The following is a 22,829-nucleotide window of genomic DNA, read 5'->3' on the forward strand; positions in this document are numbered from 1 at the left end:
GATGGGGTTTAGACAGATTAGAGGGCCAGTTGTTCTTAGGAATTGATAGCTAAGGCTCCCTCTGCTTCTCACCTGTATTGAAATTGTTCCTCAGAGGCAGTTGTACATTTTTGCCTATATCTATCTATCTATCTATCTATCTATCTATCTATCTATCTATCTATCTAATTTGTATTTGTTTCAAACATCAGTATTTGTTTCAAACCCTATGCCCAGGTTTCAGTGTTTGAAACTCCCATTGTTCTAGGTCAGGGGTCAGCAAACTTTTTCAGCAAGGGGCTGGTCCACTGTCCCTCAGACCTTGTTGGGGGCTGGACTATATTTTTTTTTTGGGTGGGGAAATGAATGAATTCCTATTCCCCACAAATAACCCAGAGATGCCTTTTAAATAAAAGCACACATTCTACTCATATAAAAACACACTGATTCCCAGACCGTCCGCAGGCCAGATTTAGAGGTGATTGGGCCAGATCCGGCCCCCGGGCCTTAGTTTGCCTACCCATGTTCTAGGTGCATTTTGCGACAGGGAATTTCATTAGTGCGAGCAGCTTCTGAGCTCTGGACACAATACTGTGCTTAAGATTTCAGATTAAAACTGCAGAGTGGAAGGAAAGGCAGACCTTTTTCTGCCTCCCCACTTCCAGCTACTCTCTGAAGACTGGAGAAGAGGCCCCCTTAAGAATATTAGAGGGGTGGACAGGCGAAGGACTACCACCCCATGTGAAAAATGAACATAATATTTTAGCTGCAGCTCATTCATTTTCAGGTTTGTATTCTTGTTATAAAAAAGCGCCCCTAGACATTTCATTGTTGCACCCATAACCTCGGTTTAAGGTGTCATTTAGCTCCTGGCTTTCATATCTCAGTTTTTAACCCTGCCAGGTTTTCACAGAGCGTACAAGTAGATAAAAATAAATGTAAAATATCTCCAGTAACTCAATAGACATAGAACCCAGATAGACATAGAGCCCAGATAGAATGAATGTAAAATGAAGGGAAACATTCCCTTTGGGCCGTTACACTACCTAAACGCTTTATTTGGGCTGGAGGTCACCAGCCAGCTGCCTCTCGTTGTGACCCGGCATTATAATTTGGTGACTTATTAGGATGTCAGGATCCACCTGAGCCTCTTTTAAACTGAGTAGGACTTAGCATGCAGTTTGCACAAAGTGTGAGTGCGGCTGGGGCAATGAGCCGTTCTGTGTCCTGCCATTCCTGGAGTCCTGGAGCCGTCGAGCCGTGCTGTGCTCTTGAGATTGCTTTGGCTGACTGCCTTTGATGCAGCAAACCTTAGCAGAACCCGCCAAAGGCATTTCTGCATGAAGCCGTGTCACTTCTCTCCTCAGGATTTGGAGAGAGCATGCTTGTTTTCTTTGGTTGCAGCTCGGTGATTCACTGGGCGGTGAGTGAGCTACTTATCACACATTAAGCCCGGGGACTTTCAGAATAGTTGACGTTTTTATAAACATCAACTAATAGCAACAGCAGTGTGGCATAGTGTCAGAGCAAAATTGTAAGGAGACCAAAAAGTTGATCAGGCCTGGGTGGAAGAAGGAGGACTTCGCTGGCTGGCCCTGGAACAAAACTGGGAGTGGTACCTAGCAAGGCTCCTTGGGGAAAATGTTCCACAGCTGGCGCACCGCAGCAGAAAAAGGCCCTTTCTCCTGCCACCACCCACTTCAGAAGGTGTTGGGGAGAGATTATAAAACTTCGGCAGGTTCTTGTGGGTAAACTTCAGCAGTAGACATGAGGGAGAGCAGGACTCCTCTTTCAGGTATCGGGAAACATTGTTGGTAGCCTTGTTGTTTTTAAATCTATCCACCTTTCTGCTTAAAAGCTTCTGAGGTAGCTGACAACTTTAAAAACAAATGAAAACGATACCTCCGCCTTTAAAACAACATTTCAAACCAACAAAACCAGGCATTCCGCCTTGGTCTCCTTTGACAGAATTAAAGCAGCACGAGCTTATGGTTTTAGTGTGTTTCTTATGCTTGTTCAGGTATGTGCCCTCTCTGCCATGGCTGCAAGGAGATCGGAAACTTTTGCTACCAATTTCAACTAGCCACAGTTTAGTGTTATGCCTGGATCCTAAACTGTGGTTTATTATAAATTATGATTAGTTCAGACAAGCCAGGTTTATAACCTATTGGTTGAATCAATTAGTCATAATTAAGGCGGACCGTTGCCTGTGTGAGTTTAGAAATAATGCCGCGCTATGTTTGAAGTTGTGGTAAGGCTTTGCTGTTGTTGTTAAATAAGGTTATTTGAGGGGGGGCACTCTTGGCACTCTCGCTTTAAAATTCTTCAAATTGGCTGCCCCCCTGAAAATCTACAAATACCCCCCCCCCAAGAAAATAGATAGAAGACACATGGTCCTGTGGAAGCGGACATGCTCCTTTCCATTCCTTCCCCTACCTCCCTTTTCCATTTTTCTTTTCACCAGTTCACACTTAACATTTTGTAGTTATTGAACATGCCCCTTCCTCATTGGACTATAAAATAATAATAATTATTTAATCTTTTAAATCATTATTTTGCACCTCAGGTGTGTTTTTCTAAACACTTTTTTAATGCTTCTGCAAACCTTGGAGTTCCCTTTAGCATGTTGATATTCCTCCCCCCCACCCCCGCTTGGTAGTCCTGTTTTGGCTACAATATTCTCAGGCTGCTATTGAAGGAACAAGATGGAGCAGGACCCATTGGAAAGGGTGGCAATCCCAGTCAGTGTGTCACTGTTATTAGTCTAGGCTGACTCCCCCCCTCTTCACCTTATGACAGCTGATCTGTGCCCATGCAATAAGCAGATCTTATTTGCTTTCTGTTTAATGTACTCCAAAGTATGCAGCGAATGTAATAGCCATCTGAGTATGTGAAAATATGGCTTCCTCCTAATGAAGTTGGAAGCAACTACGGTACGTAATGAAGCCTTGCAGCATCCCTTTGAACTACATAGCATTGTTATTGTTTTTCTTTTACAGATGGGGAACCTGAGGCACAGAGAGTCTAATAATCTTGCCCAAAGTTTCCCACTAGCCCAGCTGGAAGGAGAAATCAGGAGTCCTGCAGCTGCTCGACACCACTGCATTGCATAGTGTGCAAGGAGGGGTAAGCAGAGCATTGTTGGTAGTGACTGGAATGAATGGACTTATTTCCAATGACAACTGCATTGGATATGCTTTATTAAATGTTGTCTGCCTGTCTGCCTCATCTGGACGATGTCTACTAGGGTGTTGGCAGGAAAAAAACCTCGCAGAGAGAAAGGTTTCACCGTGGCTCTTTGAGTTGGAATTGGTAGGAATAGACAGGGAGACTCAGTAGGCTACCTAGATATATGTAGACCTTGACTGCTTCCTTGGTTCATCTAGTAGAAGCTATTTTCACCCTTTCCCCCAGTCAACCATGCGGACCAAAGTATAACAAAAGCTGTGATTCTCTGATTAAAACCACCATATCCCTTGTTCCAGAGGCCAGGCCAAGTGATGACTGATAGGATTGCAGCTATGTAGAGTTTTAGTGCCTTATCAGGATATAAACATTCCTGTTTACAATACAAAGAAATCCTTTATGCAGTCTTTGCAGCTAATTGCACAGTGGCCTCAGAGGGAATGGTTGAAGAAGAGGTTGTCATCATAGCTGATACTTTAAAATGTGCTACACAGACAGTGGTTATTGGGGTGCAGTCTACAGGCTATCAAGGGCTACTAGCAAGGATGGCTATTTTCCACGTCCACTGTCAGAGGCAGGATGCCCCAGAACGCTAATGCTTAGAGAGCTGAAGCTCTCAGGTACTGCTTTTGGGCTTCTCGTGAGCATCTGTTGAGCCACTGTGAGAACAGGATGCTGGATAAGAGGGGTTGTTGGTCTGATCCAGTGGGTTCTACTCATGGTCTTACAACAGTTATGGAATCTGGCATCTTGAGCTCTGCTCTGGTAAACTTATGCTGTGTGGCAGAACTTCTCAATCCAGGTCAGAATCTGGTAGGTGCAAATTCCATAAGCATCCCAATTTCCCCCTCTTCTCTCATTTTTTTTGTGGCACGCTGAGACCAGTTCCCACAAGCTTTTCAGCATGGCAGGATATGAGTTATCACAAAACATGGGTTGAATTGCAACTGGCTGTTTGGGCAAGCAGTTACCTATCCTTTTGTCTTTTATCCAGATTTGTGACTTAACCCATGAGAAACTCTTCTACCTGTGGTGAGATTCATGTTCTGTCTCCATTTCTGGAGCCTCTCTGGGAATGTTTTAAACAAAAGAAGAAACAAGAAACACAGATTCCTTTGTGTTTCCTGTCCCTTCTGCCTCCTCCCCACTTGTTTAAGCCCATTTCTACAAAGGGGTATTCTCCTTGTGTCCAGTTGCAACCCCCCAAAAGCCATCAAACGCCAGGACTTATTGAAAGGTTTATGTAAATTCAACCTTAGCTTGAATGTGTACTGTGCTAAGGGACGGAGCTTAGTGGTAGAACATTTGACTTGCATGCAGAAGGTTGTAGGTTCAATCCCTGGCATCCCCCAGTAGGACTGGGAGAAAGACTTTTGCTTGAAGCCCTGGAGAGCTGCTGCCAGTCAGTGTAGGAAATGCTGAACTAGATTGACCAATGGTTCTGACTCAGTATGAGGCAGATTCCTAAAGCAACACTCAGCTGCCCATTTCATTTATTTACTGTATTTTACTGCCTGCCCAATTCATTTGCATTTTTCTTTGTTTATTTCTCCACAGACAAAAAAAATGGGATTGTAGATTCCCAGCCCATGGAGGTGATGCTGTCTTGGTTTGGGAAGGAGAGGACTGTAAGTAAGTAAAGTTTTAAAGTTGCGTTATATGGTAGCTCGAAGGTGATTAGGAAGCATGGAGACGTGTGAAATGGGACAGCAATGTGTTTCTCTCTCCCAATTTTATTTCTCTCTACGATGGGCATGTGGTGTGCTTTGGAAGCAGATCACAGTTCACCTCTGTGTCATATATTTCGCTGTACTGAGGTGATAACCAAGTGTCTCTCCATTGCAAATATAGCCAGGTTTCTTAAAGCCAGTTGGGACCCTGTTTGGAATTAACACGTACTAAGTGGGAACCGCAATAAAAGTGTCCTACATTTATAGGACATGACTCCCCACCCCCTAAAGAATTCTGGGAACTGTAGTTTGTTAAGGGTGCTGAGATTTGTAACTGTGTAAGTGGTGAACAACAGTTCCCAGGATTCTTTGGGGGAAGCAATGTGTTTTAAGCATGCCCTAGATGTATGGTGCATATACAGCTCCTGTTCAGGATTCCATTCAACTCCATTCTAATCCCCTCCCCAAAAACCAGCCCTCATGGGGTTGTTTTACCCCCCCCCTTAAGAGTCTCCCCCCCACCCTGCAAGCCTTGGGGTTTTCACCAAGAGTGCTCGTACCTTCCACTTGGTTGGTGGGTGGTGCTGTTTTCACTACTTAAAGAGCAGCATTCACAGCTTGAACGTTAGAAACCAGAAGACAATGAATGTTGTGTCCTTCCTTGCTTAATTTGGAGCCAGGTTGATGGCAAAAGAGTCCCTCTCCATGCTTCTTCTCCCTGCTAGAGAAATGTACATATGCAGGCTGCGTACATAGAGGTTTCCCACACTGTGGCAAATATTAGTGGGGATGGGGATTCCCTCCGCGCACTCTTGGAAGTTGCTATTTGCCAAAATTAAAAGAGACCCAGGAGATCAAATCTGACATCTCAGCTGCCTTACAGAGTTTATCCCTTACTGTGCCCATTTTACAGATTGAGGGATTGAGGCTGGAAGAGGAAAGAACAGCTTGCTTAAGGCTACGTAGTGAGTTCATAGCAGAAGTGATTTCTAAACCAGGAACTTCCTAACAGCTTGGTCTCTTCTCTTCTCTATTGTACCAGTTGTTGTCTTTTTAAAGTGGTCAGTGGTTATTCAGGTATCTTCACATCCCTTAGTATTCACGTCATTGGATTTTAAAAACAGTAGCATTTTAGACTACTTTTTAAAGTATATGTCTGATACTCCTGTTAAAGATTGGATAGGCACCACCTCAGTTGTTTTTTCCAGCACCTAATAAAGACCTTCCTCTTTCAGCAAGCATTTTAAAGTAGAGATCATTCCCAGTCTGTATTGGCATTGTTTTAAAATGTTTTGATTGTTTTATCACCTGTGTATTTGCCACCCTGGGCTCATTTGGGAGGAAGGGTGGGATATAAATAAATAAAGTATTAGTAGCATGCGTTGCAAGAAAAAAATGTTTGTGGAATGTCCTGGGTTTAAATGTAAGAATATTAGAACTTTATTCACAACTTACACTTGCAAACAAAGGTTTTGTGCTTAGAAATAGGTAGCCTTGAAGCTCTGACCTCTTGATCCAGACATAGCCATGGTCATGAGGCTGGAAGCTTGTTGCAGACTCAGCAACGATGCTTAGGAAATAGGAAGCTTGCTGCTGGAGTTAGTAGTTATGGTGATGCTGCACTATCTACAGCAATATTTAGGATTGTTGGCTTTTAAACCAGTGGTTGAAACCAGAGTTCAAAGCTGCTGGCTTGCACTAACCATGGCTAGTGCCCATTCAGGTAATGCTGCACCATAATTAACCCTAACGAGAGAAGGGAAGGTGGAATTAGCACAGGTAAGAGAATGGAGATCTGTGTGAGCCTGGCTTACGCTCCCAATATCCTAACTCTGCTTGGGAGATTATTAGTGTTTACATCAGTACTAGGGTTGTATTTGGAATCCAATAACAAGAGCTTCCAACATGTGATTGTTATCGCTTCAGAGCTTTGGCACAGAATTAGCATTCCTGTGTTGTTGCGATGTAGATCCTTGAAACACCCGCCTATTCAATGTTGACTTGGCATATGATACCTTTTGGTTTCTTTATTGCATGGTAATGGGTACATATTGCTGTTGGAACAATGACCCTTATTAACGATCACTTAATGATTATTTTGTTACCACTTAACACCTTTTAGCTAACATGTTGGTAAAAAGTAAACACACTTTTATTCCTTCGTTTGGTGCATGCTTATGGATGCATTGAAAACACGAAATTTTGTTAGTTATTGGTATTTTACCCTGCCCGTGACCCATTTTTTTTGTCATGTTGCATTATTTATGTGTGTACGATTTTGTAACAAGAAAATAAAAAACCAACTTAAAAAAAAATAGTAATGTTATGAGTCTTGAACTAAGTGCTGCTGTTTATCCCAAGTATTTTAAGATGCAGTCCAAGAATAAGCATATTTAATTTTCCTTCTGCCGAATAAGTGGCACCAATGTAGCTCGTTTCCTCCCTGTCCTCTCCTAGTGACTCTTTTGATGGCTCTGTGTGAAACATCTGAGCAAAATTGCAGCTGATTTAGGTTTGATGAGACCCTAAGCTACTGAAGGTAATGGGGCCCTTTATATGTCCAGCTGTCCTTTGTCAACAACAAATTGTCGCTTTTTTGTGTTGAATATATGCTATATGCTATTTATGGACCTAATAGGTATCTAAAGCCATTTGCACATAACAGAATAGGACCCTATACAACACAAAACACTATTGCTGTATGCAGGTTTTATTTTATTTGTTTCTTATATTTTGGAAATGTACATCCAGTTTTTTCCCCCTTTAATTTTTTGGGGGGCCCCCAGTAGAGTGGGGCCCTAAGCTATAGCTTGTTTAGCTTATATGTAAATCTGGCACTGGGTGTAGGGCATTATTAGTTGTGGTATTAGCACCTAAACTTACATATATTGCATAGTTTCAAAGACTTTTTTATGCTGACAGCCCTGTGCAGTTTTTTTTATGCTGCTTTATTGTGTTCTTATACAGTTATACCTCGGGCTACAGATGCTTCAGGTTGTGTTTTTTCAAGTTATGGATGTGCCAAAACCCGGAAGTACCGGAATGGGTTACTTCCGGGTTTTGGCGGTCGCGCATGCGCAGAAGCACTAAATCGTGCTTTGCGCATGTGCAGAAGCGCCGAATCGCAACCCATACGTGTGCAGATGCGGCACTGCGGGTTGCGGACACTGCAGGTTGCGAACGTGCTCCCCACACGGATCACGTTCACATCCTGAGCGCCCACTGTATTTCTGTACTCCACCCTAATATGAGAGGGAAGTAATTAAAAGCTTTTATAGCACTGCTAGATAAGATATTCTGGGTGTATTCAAGCTAAGCCATTTGCATATGTGAACATGCTCTTTTCTCGAGGGCGTTTGAGCCAGAGGACATTGGTACAGGTGTGGCTGTTGAATGCCAGAAGTGCATGTTAAAAAAAAGGCACTTGTCAGCAAGATAAGTTCTCAAAGCAAAAGTTAGCTTCACCATATGAAAAGGTGTTTACAGTGTGAATCAGAAGAATGGCTTTGCCTTGGCTCTTGAGGAGATTCAATTGCTCTGCATGTGTGCACCTTTCTTGGTAATTTGGTGGCAGAGCTTTTCTTGGTTCACATGCTCTGCAATGTTACACTGCTTGAAAATCCACCCATGAAAATAGACACAGCTGTCATCAAAAGCCGTTAACAGGTATGTGCACACCCATTTTTAATACATTGGACACAGGACAGGAAGTAAAGAGTCTGTCAGCTTAAATAATGCTTCTTGAGAGTGAATAGCAAAGGTTCATGCATGTGATGAGGAACCCTTGTTGGTTGATGTGGCTTTCATTCCCCCTTCTATGTTACCTCCAGGCAAGTGGCGCAAGTAGCAAATAAAGATTAAATTAATTTCAGGAGGGCAGTGGGACTCTAGAATTCTCTTCCTAACTCAAGCTTGCTTGCAAATCTATGAAAATATCTTCTAAATTCAGTCCTTTTTGTTAAAGTTCTTAGATAACAGATGCTGTTTACTTGAAGGTGCTGAAGACAAAGATACTGATTTGGGTTGTTGTTGTTTTTAAAAAAGAAGCTATTATTACAATTTGTAAGTGTCTCAAAAACTCAGTGAATTTACTATTCAAAAAAATAACAAGAGCTGTTGCAAATGATAGAAGAAGCTGCACCTGTAGAATTTCTGCCTAGATGTCCCCCCCTCCACTTGTTGAGCTGAATAACCAAGATGTGAGGGGGCATGGAATCTAATCTGTAAGCAAGCGTAATGTTTAAGACCGTACTAAAGTCTTGGCTGCTGATGTGGCATGGGAGTTTGTTCTTTACTTTACCATTTCCGTATTTACTGAAGCTCAGCTGGAAATTGTCAGCCTTAACCTTCATCTTGAACCAAAGCTGCTGTTGTTGTTTTTTTAAAAACACATTTTTAAAATGACACAAATACTTAAATGCCAACACTGCTAATGCATGAGCTTTAACAGGGGTTGGGCACCTCAAGCCAGGAGCCAATTGTGTCATTCCAAACTCTTTTGTCTTGTCCTTGGGACTCTTCCCCAGGCCCCAGCTCTGACTGGCCCTGTTTTGCATCTTGCATAAATGGGTTTTTGTTTCTGTTTTTGCCTGGCTGGAATGTGTCCTTCCGGTCTGACAATGCCTCTTGCTTGCTTGCCTGAATGAATGAAAGGCAGAGAGCACTGTGCGAGTGTAAGCGGAAACTAGCCTACTGTACGAAGATAGTATTTCCATTCGTTGCTCCACTCATTTTTGCCTCTGCACCACCAGCCTACACTGATGACAAAAGGTTCCTCACCTTTGAGTTAGAAGGAGAAACTATTTTAAAGGCCATCTGATTTGGTGTACAGGGGTGAGAGCTCATGGGTTCCTGTGGCTTGCAGGGAAGGCAGTCTTTTAATGTCACAATTTTTTCCTTAAACCTTTGTGGCTTTTTGCTTATGGCCACCCCTGCTGCCAACAAATTGCAAGGGGCAGGTTTCAGAGCTTTCTTTATTTAACCACACCAGTTAATCAATTAAAGTTTTCAGCCTTTGGCTTACTACACCCACAGATCCCTGGTCAGATAACTGCCTGTATTAGCATATCTTTGTAGCCATTGCAAACGTGGTGTCCAAAAGCAGCCTTTACAGTGCTGCTATGAGTGTGTTGTGTGTGTGCGCACGTGTGTGCGTCCCTCGGCTGTGAAATTTTCCCCAGTTGCTGACTCCCAGTGGAAAGGTTGCAGCTGTAAACAAGGTAACTATGATAAACACAAGGAGGGGGTATCCAGCAAGCAGTCAGGCTGCAGGTGTAGCTGGACCGCTGAAAAGATCACCTGCACGCAGATTAGCACAGCTAAGACACCTCAGGTAAGGCAGAAGCCAATTTTGTGTGAAAGTGGCCTTTTGCAGTGTGTGGGAGGTGTCTTGTTAAGGTAGTGATTTGTGCAGAAAACTATGGCAGATACAAGACATTTTAGTAGCTGCTTGGGAATAGGGGAAACTTGTTTGTTTGAGATTACAGTGCTGGTAGTCACAAAGGGTGGCCAGCTTGTGGCGGGAGAACGGTCACTTTTCTTGTGATGAAGGTCTGGAATCCATGGGAGTAAGTTGTAACCCTACCCATTGGCAAGCAGTCAGGCTCTGTAATAAAACTTGGTACAAGCTGACAGTTGAGTCAGAGTTACAGAGCATGTGTATATAGGGGGCACTGCGTGTTAAGCAGTGTATCAGAACATGTGGGATTTTTTGGTCTACTTGACAAAACTTTTCTATTCCTTATCCTCAGCAATTTTTTCTCAACCATGCCTAAATTACCATTGGTTACAGTTTTCAGAGATCAAGTAAAATTGCACACGGGAGGGAGCAATGCAGCCCACGGACTAGCCTTCTGAAGAGGAAAGTGAACTTACCTGCAAGCTGTTGAGATTCTGTTATAGTTTTGTTGATTAGAAGGATCTCACTTTTGGCACTGATCTGATCTGTCATCTTGACCATACAGGATCTTTGGCTGATCCTTCCTTTCTCAAAAAAGGGGAATATCTATTTATTTAAAATATTTTAGAAGTGCCCTTCATACAAATGGATTCCTTCAGTCCAAGGGGCAATAATAAAACAGCATAACATTCTGTTTAACATGTGTTGCTGGAAAAGTGGTTGCAATCTGCTCAACAGGAGCCTGCATGTTTGCACTAACATTGTGTGCAAACTCAGTCTGTTCTTATGGGAACATTACTTAAATACTCCCAGCCTTATTGTGGATTACATTTTAGATAAGCATAAAGTGGGGGGATTAGTACCACTTCACCCAATTCACAGTTAACCTGCAACATTAATAGCTTAAAGAGGCTATGACAGCCAATCACTAGCATGAATTAGATATATTTGTGGAAGGTATATTTATCATTGTTTATAGCCATAATAGCTAGAAATGCAATATCCCTGTGTTCAGAGGGCAATAACCTGCATATTACCAGATTATATTATAATATTACCTTATTAATAGGACCCTGATGCATGTGTCAAAATTTGCTACATGCTACATATCTGAAGCACATTTTAAACCAGCTCACCTCTTTCATGGATTCACCCATGTAATTATCATCGACTGTAGTTTTGTAGGAGTGCTTAGACACTTCTTGGGAGTCACAGAATAATTACCTACAGTATTTTAGTTTTGTAGAATATTTATACTTTGATTACCATACAAATTTCTTATTATTCATGGGGTATTACAACATTTAGGGTAGAAACTAGATAGGAAGCCATTTACACAATTAGCAATTTGTTTTTTTGTTTGTTTTTTAAAGTGAATAGCAAGCACAAAGGTCTGATCCAGATCAGGACCTGGGCTTGCAGGGCAGGTTGCTGGGGAGTTAACCCCTTTCCCCCAGTTGTAGCCTAGATCAGGCCAGTCACAACTGCTATTTACTTTTTTCTATTTAATTAGCCATTGTCTTTTGTTATATTCTGTTGGAAGCCACCCAGAGTGGCTGAGACAGCCCAGTCAGATGGGTGGGGGACAAGTCATAAATAATAATAATTACTATTATTAAATCACTATTATTATTATTGGGAGCTGCAATAGGGAACTGATGGGTTCTGAGGGGATTCTGAGGAGACTGGACAGAGAACAGAGACTGGGGAGATTGCAGGACAGGGGGGAGAAGGAGCTGTCCAGAGAATATCATGATGGGGAGGGTATCATCATCATCATTTTATTTGTATGCCGCCTTTCCATAGCTGAAACTATGCTGAAGGCGGCTTACAACACGGCAAGATTTTCATAATTACAAACATAACAGAAGCCAAACAATAAATAAAACACATCAAAAAGTGTACAACCAAATGGAAACAATTTCCACATAAATCATAAGATCCAAAACAACAAAAATATCAATAACAGCAACATGCTCTCTCTCTCTTTTTAAAAACATTTTTATTAGATAATTTCAACAAAACAAATTATCAATCCAAATAATCAACTACTGTACATTATTTTACCCCTTTTTATTCCCCCCCCCATCCCTCCCTCTCCTCCCCACAAAGACTTCCCTCAGATCCCCTCTCTGGTTTGTTTGCACATTCCTCTTCTCAGCATGTTAAAAATGGTACATATCATTACCTTGTCTATCGTATATTCTATTCTATTAAAAAAATTGTGGATGTTTATTAGCAACAAGCTCTCTCAACCCCCCCCCCCCCGTAAACAATACTCCAGCCCAAGGATCTGTTCGACAGCCTCAGATTTTGTAGCTGGAGTCAGTCACCACTCCACTCTCCCAGGCCAGATGGGAAAAGGCCGGCAAGGCAGGGTGCAGGCCTTCCAGGGCTCACAGCTGACACAGATAAAAATTTAAAACAATACAGATAAAAATTAAAAAAAAACAATTTAATAGAGGAGCCCTCTCTGCTGAGCAGCAGCTGCAGGCCTTGTGAAACCTGTCAGGCCCCACCCCAAGCCAGGTGGAGAGAGGCAAGGGCAGGGCCCTTCAAGCCCTCAGCAGACAGCCCTCCATCACACAGCTGTGCCCATTCAGTACCCTGCCAGGGTGTATGGCCGAGCCAAAGCTTACACCAGCGTGTATCCCAGGACTATGTCAGGTCTGCCAGACTCTGAATGCTCTCTTGTGTCAAACTTGGCTATTAGATTGCATTTCCTGTTTGCTTGGGGTTAGTCCATATTTTTGTTTGTTTGTTTGTTTGTTTTAATTTCTATACCGCTTTATATTTTTAATAAAAATCTCAAAGCGGTTTACAGCATATTAAAATCAATAAACATTAGCCGGGCTATGTTCCTCCAGCCTCATGAGGAGCCTCTTCAGTGGGGATGGGTGAGTGTGGGCCTGGCCCCCCTAGGCCAGGTGGAAAGGGCCTTGCGGGCAGCGGCCTCCACGCCTCACAATCAATCAAAATGTTTATTCGGCTTTACGCCCATCATAAAGCACAACACACAAAACAAATCAAATAAAATAGCGGTCTCGTACAAGCCACAAGTAATATAACACAATTCACAGCTCACAAGGACAAATATTGGCAATTCAAAAGCAAAATTTAAGATTAAGATTAAAAATTTAGGCACTACGCTAAAAGCACGCCTCACAAGCATTAATTGTGCCTTTAATTCCATTGTTCTCATATTAAGTATAGTTTCACACACGCAAACACGAATGGCCAGTGGTGTGCATGTGGGGGGTCCATATTGGGACTCTAGTGCTAGGGTAGGGTGGGGCTTTATTTAAATGCCCCTCCCATACAGTGGCTGAAACAGATTGAACCTTGGTTTTTGTTTTTGTTTTGCAATGCAGATTGCAGTAATAGGCTCCTCAATATGGATTGGGACCATAGGGTTAAAGCCCCCAACCCCTCTATAGAAGGGGCCTGATATGGACTCATGCTGGCAGCTTGTAGAAACAGCACACTTTGCTCAGTGACCCAGTTAAGTTCACTGCGTAGCTTGAAAGGGACTTTAAATTATATACCTACCTGAGTTGTTCCTCTTGCTTTGCGTCCTCTATTTTCCTGACTGTTAAATGAGTCCTAGGTTTGTTCCCCCACTTCTCTGTGAAGCTGTCCATTAGTCTCTCCCCCCCCCCCATTCTGGAATCATGGAGGCTGATAGGCCAGGAGGCACTGTGTATTATTTGGGAGAAGACGTGCTGGCACTCCATCTCACTGTAGTTTGAATTCCTATCCCATGGTTCCCTCCACCAAAAAAACCCCAAGCAGAGCAACAAATAAATGTCACCATGTCTCATTCTGCCCTTGCTTGTACCCTTAAGGAAGCAAGATGGCAATATAGAATTAAAGTGTCCGCCACTTCATTAAAAAAAAATATGCAAAAATATTAATATTTTTGTTCTTTGAATTTGGCTCGTCTTGACGTTGTAGGAAGGGATGGTGACTTCATCCAAACAAAACCCCAATAGAGGTCTGGTTCTGACATGCAACTTATATGGTGGTGTTGGTGAAGTCGTGTGTGTGTGTGTGTTTTAAATAAACAGATAAATTTTAAAAAGCCTAATTAATCAAACAGGAGCTGCCACCTTGACATTCCGCTGTTATAATTTATAATCCGAAGGATAACATTTGAAAGAATGGAAGAGACAGAAGAAAAGCACAGTGCTCTTGAGGTAAGAAGTTGCACATTTTTCCAGGAGGTAATTTGTGTTCAAGATAGGTGGTTCTGCACAATTTTGCACATGGGTGTGGCTTATATGTGTCATTAAAAACCGGCCCAGATTTCTAACCCAGGAACTGCACACATGCTATCAAATCCTTACGGACAAGTGTATAGTGACGCTGGGCAGTTTGGTGCAGGAAGTTTGAGGCGTGTGCTTGCTCCCCATAATCAACCATTATACAACATCCTTGTGTTGTCTGTGCTTGACATATTTCTGAGAGCAAACCTTGGAGCCCTACTTTTTCCATTAAATCTATGCCAGTTTCCTGCTAAATGAACATTTCCCTTTGAAACCCATCTTTCAGTGTCATTTAGACAACAGCTGAATTAGTACTTGCCAGCAAGAGCTTGCTCTGTTTATCTTTAGAAGTTTTTCCCTCTTTACAACAGTGCTTCTTAGCACTTAAGTAACATGTCCTTTCTTCTTCTTTCAGTGCATGCAATGAATCAGTCAAACTCACTGGGCTGTAAAAATGAACTGCAGTCATGACTTGATTGATATCTCTCTAGATATTTGTTATTATTATGAAGTGAACATGTTCTCTGGAAGGGTTTCTAGATATAATTTCTGCCACTCCTAGCTACGACTCAGTCTCATGGAAAATGCTATTTGCAAAGCCTATTTGCTTGATTACACAAATCTCTTTCCCCGAAATCATGTGCTGATGTGACCACAGGTTCAAATAAAGGGAATAATGTCCAGTATATTGTAATGTGCACTGTTGAAATTACTGCATAACACTCATCCTGACATCTTGCTACTAGAGTTTTGTATTTTTGGAGTGCCCTTTAACAGCTCTCCCACACTTTGCCAGCATGAACCAGTCAGCTGTTTGTAAACATTTCGGGTAACAAAATAGGCTGCAGGGACCATGAGATGATGTTCATAGGCACACATTTCTTATACCAGTTTCAGGACCTGCTTGGGATATTTTAAGACATCACAGGATTTTGCTAACCGGCGCTCAAGCCGCATGAAGGGTGTTTGCAATGGTGTGCAATGTTGCGAATTGTCTGACACCTCAGTCACTGTGGACAGAAGTAGAAAGTGGACTGCGCATCTTCATTGTGATTCTGGCTTTTAAAAAACCGGCTGCATATTTTGCATGCTAAGTTCCAGCTTCATGATGTTGAACACCCAGTTTACTAGGTTTCATTGGCCTTGTCCAGACATCATTCTTCTTGTACAATGGGGGGGGGGGCTAGCAGGGGTGTGCCTCATGGCCCCACTGCTGACCCTGCTGCCCTCTACTCATTAGAAGGCCAGATACCTGCAGCATGGAAACTCTTTTACCTTGGAGAACTTCCAGTGTGATTCAGAACTCATATGTTCAAGGTTCTAAACAGGGTGGGGATTCTCCAGAAGTGCTGCATTTTTCCCTGTTGCAGACATTTGCTCTCCAACCAGTGCAGGAAACCTGGGACAGTGCTAGGGACGTGACGGAGGGAACTGACTGAGCCAGCACGTCCCCTTTCTCCCCTCCTAGAATTCTAGTTCAACAAGGGGAAAGGACACTTGCCATAAAGCTGAACTCTCCCATCAAAGTCAACTTCTGCACTGTTGTAGCTGAGTTTGCTAATTTGCAGTCTTTAAAATACATGCTAAAAGGGTTTTTTTTAAAAAATTGGGCATGTATAAGAATGAGAATATAATGGCAAAGGGCCCTTCCCCATGCATCTCTGATGGTATGGTAAGTGTTTGCTGATGTGCTCTGTAATCTGTATTCTTGCTCATGTGGCTGTGGTAAGCATGACTGTACTAGAACTGTGGGGAGCAGGGCAAGGACAGCCCCATAGGCATATTTAATTTAATAGGCAATCAGATCTGATTTCATAAGGGGGTGGAATTGAATGAGAATCAACACGTTGTAAGATTTTCACTTGCATCCACACACTGCAGTATTTATCCACTCATATGCTGAGTTGTACATTTGGGACACCTCTCTGGGCACCCCCACAACTGGAAGCAAGGCAGGTGGCAACCAAGGAGAGAGAGCTTTGTTGGTGGTGGCACCAAAATCTGTGCTTTATCATGTGCCTTGTTGTCTTTGTTGCTGTTTGTTAGGTATAATATTTGTATTTTGAAAGACGCTTTCAAGCTACCCTAAGAGTGCTAAGTTGTTATTGAAGGGTGGGATATATATATCAGAAATAAATAAGGGTCCTCTTCATTAGCTGATAATACTACACTTGCGGGACTGTAACACTGAAATATATTCAGAGGGTCAGGGGAAGAATGATGTCTTCCTACTCACTGGCAGGCTCTTGCATCTTGGTGATGGGTAGATAGCTTAAGTTAGGCTAAAAGCTGGTATCACTAAATTGTGGAGCTATCACTCAAGGAATTAGTTACTCCCTGCAAAAAAAAACATTGCTGTGAAGGTAGTGGCATTAATTTGGAGATGTAAGTGCTCAGAAGTTCAAGAAAAGTTTCCCTACTGAGTGAATTTGGCTCCTGTGTGTTTCAGATGACACTGCACCCATGCTGAAGGAATGCGTAAGGATGGTGTTTGGGGCTATAGTGCCTAGCTCTGCATGTTCAGAGCACATTGGAAGGAGCTGTTCATGTTTACCTGTAATGCTGTGCGGGATGGGGGGATACGACTCTGATTGAGCCAGGATCTGCCCTCAGGTAGAGAAAATCCATGCACTTATACATAGATATGTGCATAGAGTCTCTTCTAATGCACTTGGAAGCCATGTAGTGTGGGCTGTAACTAGCCAGCATGTTCCCCTCACATAAGTGTTGTGGGGAGGTCACATAACAGCCCCCACAACATTAGTCAGTAATGGATCCCTATTGGGTAATGGATTCCAAATGTGCTGTTAAGAATGAGCTCAGGTTCAGGAGAACAGCTTACTGGTGGAGTAGCCAAACCACATTGGTAAGTATGACGTATTGTTATTTGTCATCACTCAGCGAAATTAAGTTTGCTCATTACTGGGCAGTACAGCCCTATAGAATTTCTTTTTTTTAATGAAACAGGATGTCAGGATGACTTACAGTGCTATATATATATATATATGTCTGTAACAAATGTCAAGCTTTAAAATAATTTGAGTCATATAATTAATAGACCAAATGCCGTTTGTGTTAGCTGCTGCCCTGGGTAAATCCACAAGTGACCTAATGACGCATGTTTTATTGCAACATAGTAAAATGTCACAATGCTTGGAACCTTTCCAAGTGCTGGTGAATAAATCAGAAATGTGAAGTTAGAATGCTCTTTGCAGAGTTCATCATAATTATTTTATCATTGTTACAGGACATAGTTCGATCCCTTAATGGAGCTGGAATATTTTTTTTTTATAGTGTGTCTATTTGCATATGTTGTACATACTCCTCACCCCAGCCCGGCACATTTCCAAAAACAAATCTTTCCCTAAGCGATCTGCCCAACCCTTTCATCTTTACATAGAAATATTTTTTTGGAAGGCTTCCATTCATTTTAAACCTTGAAATGCCTCCTATATCTGGCTTCATTTGATGTTACTTTTTCAGTCTCAGGGAAGCTGTCTTAGAGACACTGTGGCTTTTAAAAACTTGTGTTGGCTGAGAAAAAAACAATCTGTAATCCTACACTTTTTTCGTAGACAGGTGTAGATACATCAAACCTGTAATGTAATATGGCCAGGAAAGAAACACCCTTTGTTGATATCAATCTCCACAAGGTAAGGACCTTGCCAGTCAGGCCTGCGGATCAGCAGAGCTTTTCTTGCTTCCGTTACCTTGTTTCTCAGGCTGGGGTTAAACTTTCAGTTCTGAATGTCAAGGATGGAGGTGGTATCAATGTGCGGCAGCTGAGGAAAAGGTGAATTATATGCTCGGGATCGTTAGGAAAGGAACTGAAAATAAAACTACCAGTAGAATCATAGAACTGTAGAGTTGGAAAGGACCATGAGGGTCATCTAGTCCAACCCTGCAATGCAGGGATCTTTTGCCCAGTGTGGTTCTCGAACCCATGGCCTTGAGATAAGAGTCTCGTGCTTTACCAAGAGAGCTATCCCAGCTGTTACACAAATTTATTGTCTGACCAAAATTGGAATAAAGTTCACGGTTCCTATCACCTCACCTCGAAAAAGGATATTGTAGAGCTGGAAGAAGTTCCAAAAAAGGCAACCAAAGTGATCAAGCGTGTGGAACAACTCCCCTTTGAGGACAGATGACAACATTTGGGGCTTTTCAATTTAGAGAGGCAACATGATAAAAGTGTATGGAGTTATACATGGTATGGGGAAAATGGACAGAGCAAAAAATGTTCTCGCTCATAACCTGACATCATGGACATCCAGCAAAGGTGAATGTTGTAAGCTTTTCTTTTTATGGGGGACTTATTTTTATGTGGAATAGCACTGGAAACTGGGATCCACTCCTCAGCTGCAATTGGCTCTACGCTCTCATCCTCATCCCCGTCTGCATTATCCTGTGTGTATAGGTTTGACTTAGGGTTTGATCTGCACAGGTGTTGTTGTTTGAGGGAGCCTGTTATTTGAGGAGGCATAACTTTCTGGCACAAAAATCAGCTTGGAGTGAGTGTAAAACTAGAACACAGGATGGTCTCACTATGACTGGGGTTGCCACTTGTCCTGTATAATACAGGACTGCCCCGTATGTCAATGTAAAATGCTACATCCTACATTGATTTCATACGAGATGCAGTTTGTCCTGTATCTCTGCTTCTCTTTCCCTATCTCTCTCTCTCTGCCAAATGTGTGAAAGTGATCATGTATTAAAGCTCTGGGCAGCAAAGTACAGTGGTACCTCGGGTTACATATGCTTCAGGTTACAGACTCCACTAACCCAGAAATATTACCTCAGGTTAAGAACTTTTCTTCAGGATAAGAACAGAAATCGTGCAGCAACGGCACAGTGGCAGCGGGAGGCCCCGTTCCTTCATTTCAGCCTAAAAATTTCCTCTACTCTTATTTCCTCTCCACGGTTCCTGAGTTCACCCTTGTGTACCGCATGGTATTTTTTCTCCAATCACTCCTTCATTGAGAGATTAGGGAACTCAAAAAGATTGTCTCGCTCAAACTGGCTTGCCAGTGTCTCTTTGATCAGAGGAAGGTAATCAAAGCAAAACATGTAGACTGGTGGACTGGTAAGAAAGGCTCATGCTGATTTTGAGGACAGGCTGTAGTTAAATCATTCAGTGGTTTGGATGAGAGAATATGAAATGAGACAGAGAGCGAGAAGACAGACTATTGCACCTAAATAGTTATTCATACCTGTGTTTTCTCTCTCTACACATCCTGTGTCTCAGCCTTGTGCACAGAAAACTTGTGTTGCAGTGGTTTTTGACAGCTGGAGGCTATAAGTAATGCTCTGCTCTCCCTTTTATCTACAGTGGTGCCTCGCAAGACGAAATTAATTCGTTCTGCAAGTTTTTTCTTCTTGCGAGTTTTTCGTCTTGCGATGCACGGTTTCCCATAGGAATGCATTGAAAATCAATTAATGCGTTCCTAGGGAAACCGCCTTCAGACCAGGTCCGGGGACAGTCTGTCCCCCGACCTCTTCTGAAGGCTGGGGGGGGGGGGACAAGGGCTTTTCTTTTTTATGGAGGCTCCTGCCATAGGCGCGCGTCACCTCTCCAGCCGGGAGAGGGTCGCAGGGGGCTGCTTCTCTGCTTTAGCCCCGCGCGCGCTCTCCCAGCTGGAGAGGTGACGCGCGCCTATAGAGGCTCCTGCCATAGGCGCACGTCACCTCTCCAGCCGGGAGAGGGTCGCAGGGGGCTGCTTCTCTGCTGTCCCGGGGAGATTTTAAAATGCTGGGGGTCGGCAGCGAACGCTTCGCTCCCGCCCGCCAGCATTTTAAGATCGCCCGGGGCAGCGGAGAAGTCTCCGCTGTCCCGGGAAGGCAGGCGGGGGGAGCAAAGACTTTTGCCCCCCGCCGGCTGTGGGCGAAAGTCTTTGCTCCCGACCGCCAGCAATTTAAAACAGGTCCCCGGAGATTTCCCTATGGGCTTTCGTCTTGCGAAGCAAGCCCATAGGGAAATTCGTCTTGCGAAGCGCCTCCAAAATAGAAAACCCTTTCGTCTTGCGGGTTTTCCGTCTTGCGAGGCATTCGTCTTGCGGGGTACCACTGTATCTTATTTCTAGCAACATATATTCCCCTCTGCTGTTTCTTCAAAACTCTGTTTAAAAATGAAGGCAAGACCCAGCAGTTAACAGTCCTAGATATTGCACAGATTCACAGCAAACCCTGACATATACTCTCCTGTTCCCACTTGCAAATGCAGAGATCTTTGATTATCAAAATGTACCCATCAAAGACAAGACGAGCTTCTCTTTCACTGTTCCCGTCAGCCAATTCTGTATTCATGTGTTGACCTCTATGCATGTTTTATTGGCCAAGTGTAGTGAGACTTTTGGTTTAATCTGCAGATTTGATATCTTTCTCATATATAAAAAAATTTCTATTGAAAATTTATTGCAACATAAAAATACAATAGAAGTCAAAGTAATCTAAAGAAAATAAATTTTACAAAAGCCAAAATAAAGAAAGATCAAGAGATAGAAAGAAAAACAAAGAAGAAAGAGGAGCTTCCAATTCTCTATCCGCCAATTATATATATAATACTTCGGGTTACAGATACTTCAGGTTGCACATTTTCGGTTTGCGCACCATGCCGAACCCGGAAGTACCGGAACAGGTTACTTCTGGGTTTCGGCGCATGCGCAGTAGTGCTAAAGCATGCTTTCCACATGCGCAGAAGCACCGGATCGCTACCCGCACATGCGCAGACACGGCACTGCAGGTTGCGTACGCTGTGGGTTGCAAATGTGCCTCCCGGACGGATCACGTTTGCAACCTGAGCGTCCACTGTATTCAAAGCATTCACTAGTAAGATACCATCTAGCTATATCATATCATATATAGGTGCTTATCAGTCTGCCAGACATAATTCTTCTCAGGCACCACAAATTAATATTTTGTCACTCAAAAACTCCAAAAGTAGTTCTTGATTTTTTAATTTTTTTTCATTATTTCCATTTACAGTCCAGCTCAATAAATCCTTTCCAAGGATTCCATCAGATCTTAATATTATAATCCTGTCATTTGTTTTGTAACAATATCTACCTTGAAGACTGAGATTTCAGAATGGTGTACCCAGTCGGAACAGAATTCTGCATATTATGCATATGTATACATTGGGATTTCTGTTATGGGGCAGTGCTACTTAAAAAGAAACAACAACAACAATAAAGCAATTTTAAAAAGAAGAAATGGCAATAATCTTCCAGTAAAGAGTTAGCCTTGAAGCTGCTAGTATGCCGCTTCTGTTTGTTTTTCTCATTCTCTGATTTCCCCTGTGCTAATCTATTAGAAACATTTTTAAAGCCACATTATCAGGTTGTCGGGAGTACTCAGGCAGATAACATAATTGCTCCTGTTCTGGAAAAAGTCTGAGAGCTGTGTTCCCATGTTCCCTGTCCGCTGCGTCACCCCGATGGTGTGGGTGTTCAGCATCTCAGAACTGTGATAATGCACTAAATGGCTATTTGGTTGCTTTTTAGGCCCTAACAAGACATGACAAAGGACACGTGGTTGTTGGTGGCCCATGTCACTCATTAATATATGTGTGTATCTCTATATGTATCTCTATTCCACCTGCTCTATGCAATGGACAGTGAATTTGAGCACAGGTAGAGAAATGGTGAAAGCCATTTTGGGTAATGTCTTTTGCTAGACATTACCTGAGAGATGCATAACCTACATGTGATCAGCCGCCGCCATGCATTTCTACAACATACACTTTGATCCTAATTGTCAAAGATTTTTCCAGATTTCTAAACTCTCATTGCCGTGCATAGATCATGGGTTGCGGTTTGGCTTCTTTTGCTGAGTGCATTTGAAGTCACGTGGTTTCAATGCTAATAGTGAGAAACCTCCAGCCAAGCCGGCTTGCGTGATTTACAAATAAAATTGATTTTATTGCATTGCAGTCCATTGATCACACTATTTGTACATACTCACGGTGTAGCCGGCTAAGACTTCTCCAGTCAAGTGAAGTATGAGGCTGCGTGAAGGGATCTGGCACGTCGGGGTCACCAGATGTAGGAATGAAAAATCACGGGAGACGAGAGAGGCAGGTATAACATGAGGTGTCTGTCAGGGCGGGCCATGGGAGCCTATTTTATTGAACATTGCAAGCATTGCCACAGGTGGGCCTGTGGCTGATTGGTTGATACATACACAAAGAAACTTGTGATTGGTTAACATAAGTACTAAGGCGGGAATTACATGCGAGAGGTGGGATTTACATATGATCATTTATTACTGATACATTAAAGGCTGAGAATCGGAGCTATAACTAGACAGGCATGAAGCCTCCTAATTAAATTGTAA

General features: G+C 42.7%; 1 protein-coding gene across 18 annotated transcripts in view; it reads left to right on the forward strand.

The window, feature by feature from the left end:
* The window catches only part of ST3GAL4 (ST3 beta-galactoside alpha-2,3-sialyltransferase 4), a 185,116-nt gene that overhangs the window by 96,134 nt on the left and 66,153 nt on the right, over positions 1-22,829 (forward strand). For 4 of the 18 annotated variants that reach the window (XM_083480685.1, XM_083480684.1, XM_083480690.1 and 1 more), the window contains 2 exons: positions 2,979-3,105; positions 4,723-4,797. Coding sequence is in view for 10 of the 18 variants with exons in the window: in XM_083480700.1 (XP_083336826.1) it covers positions 4,755-4,793 (39 nt within the window). In the remaining 8 variants the exon portion in view is untranslated. Of the gene's footprint in view, positions 1-2,978; positions 3,106-4,722; positions 4,807-7,297; positions 7,375-9,325; positions 10,168-12,741; positions 12,901-14,332; positions 14,430-22,829 lie in introns of those variants that run through there. The other 14 variants (XM_083480700.1, XM_083480699.1, XM_083480693.1 and 11 more) reach the window with 10 other exon arrangements.

This window comes from Podarcis liolepis (assembly GCF_965112155.1).
Source record: "Podarcis liolepis genome assembly, chromosome: 16".
Taxonomy (NCBI): Eukaryota; Metazoa; Chordata; class Lepidosauria; order Squamata; family Lacertidae; genus Podarcis; species Podarcis liolepis.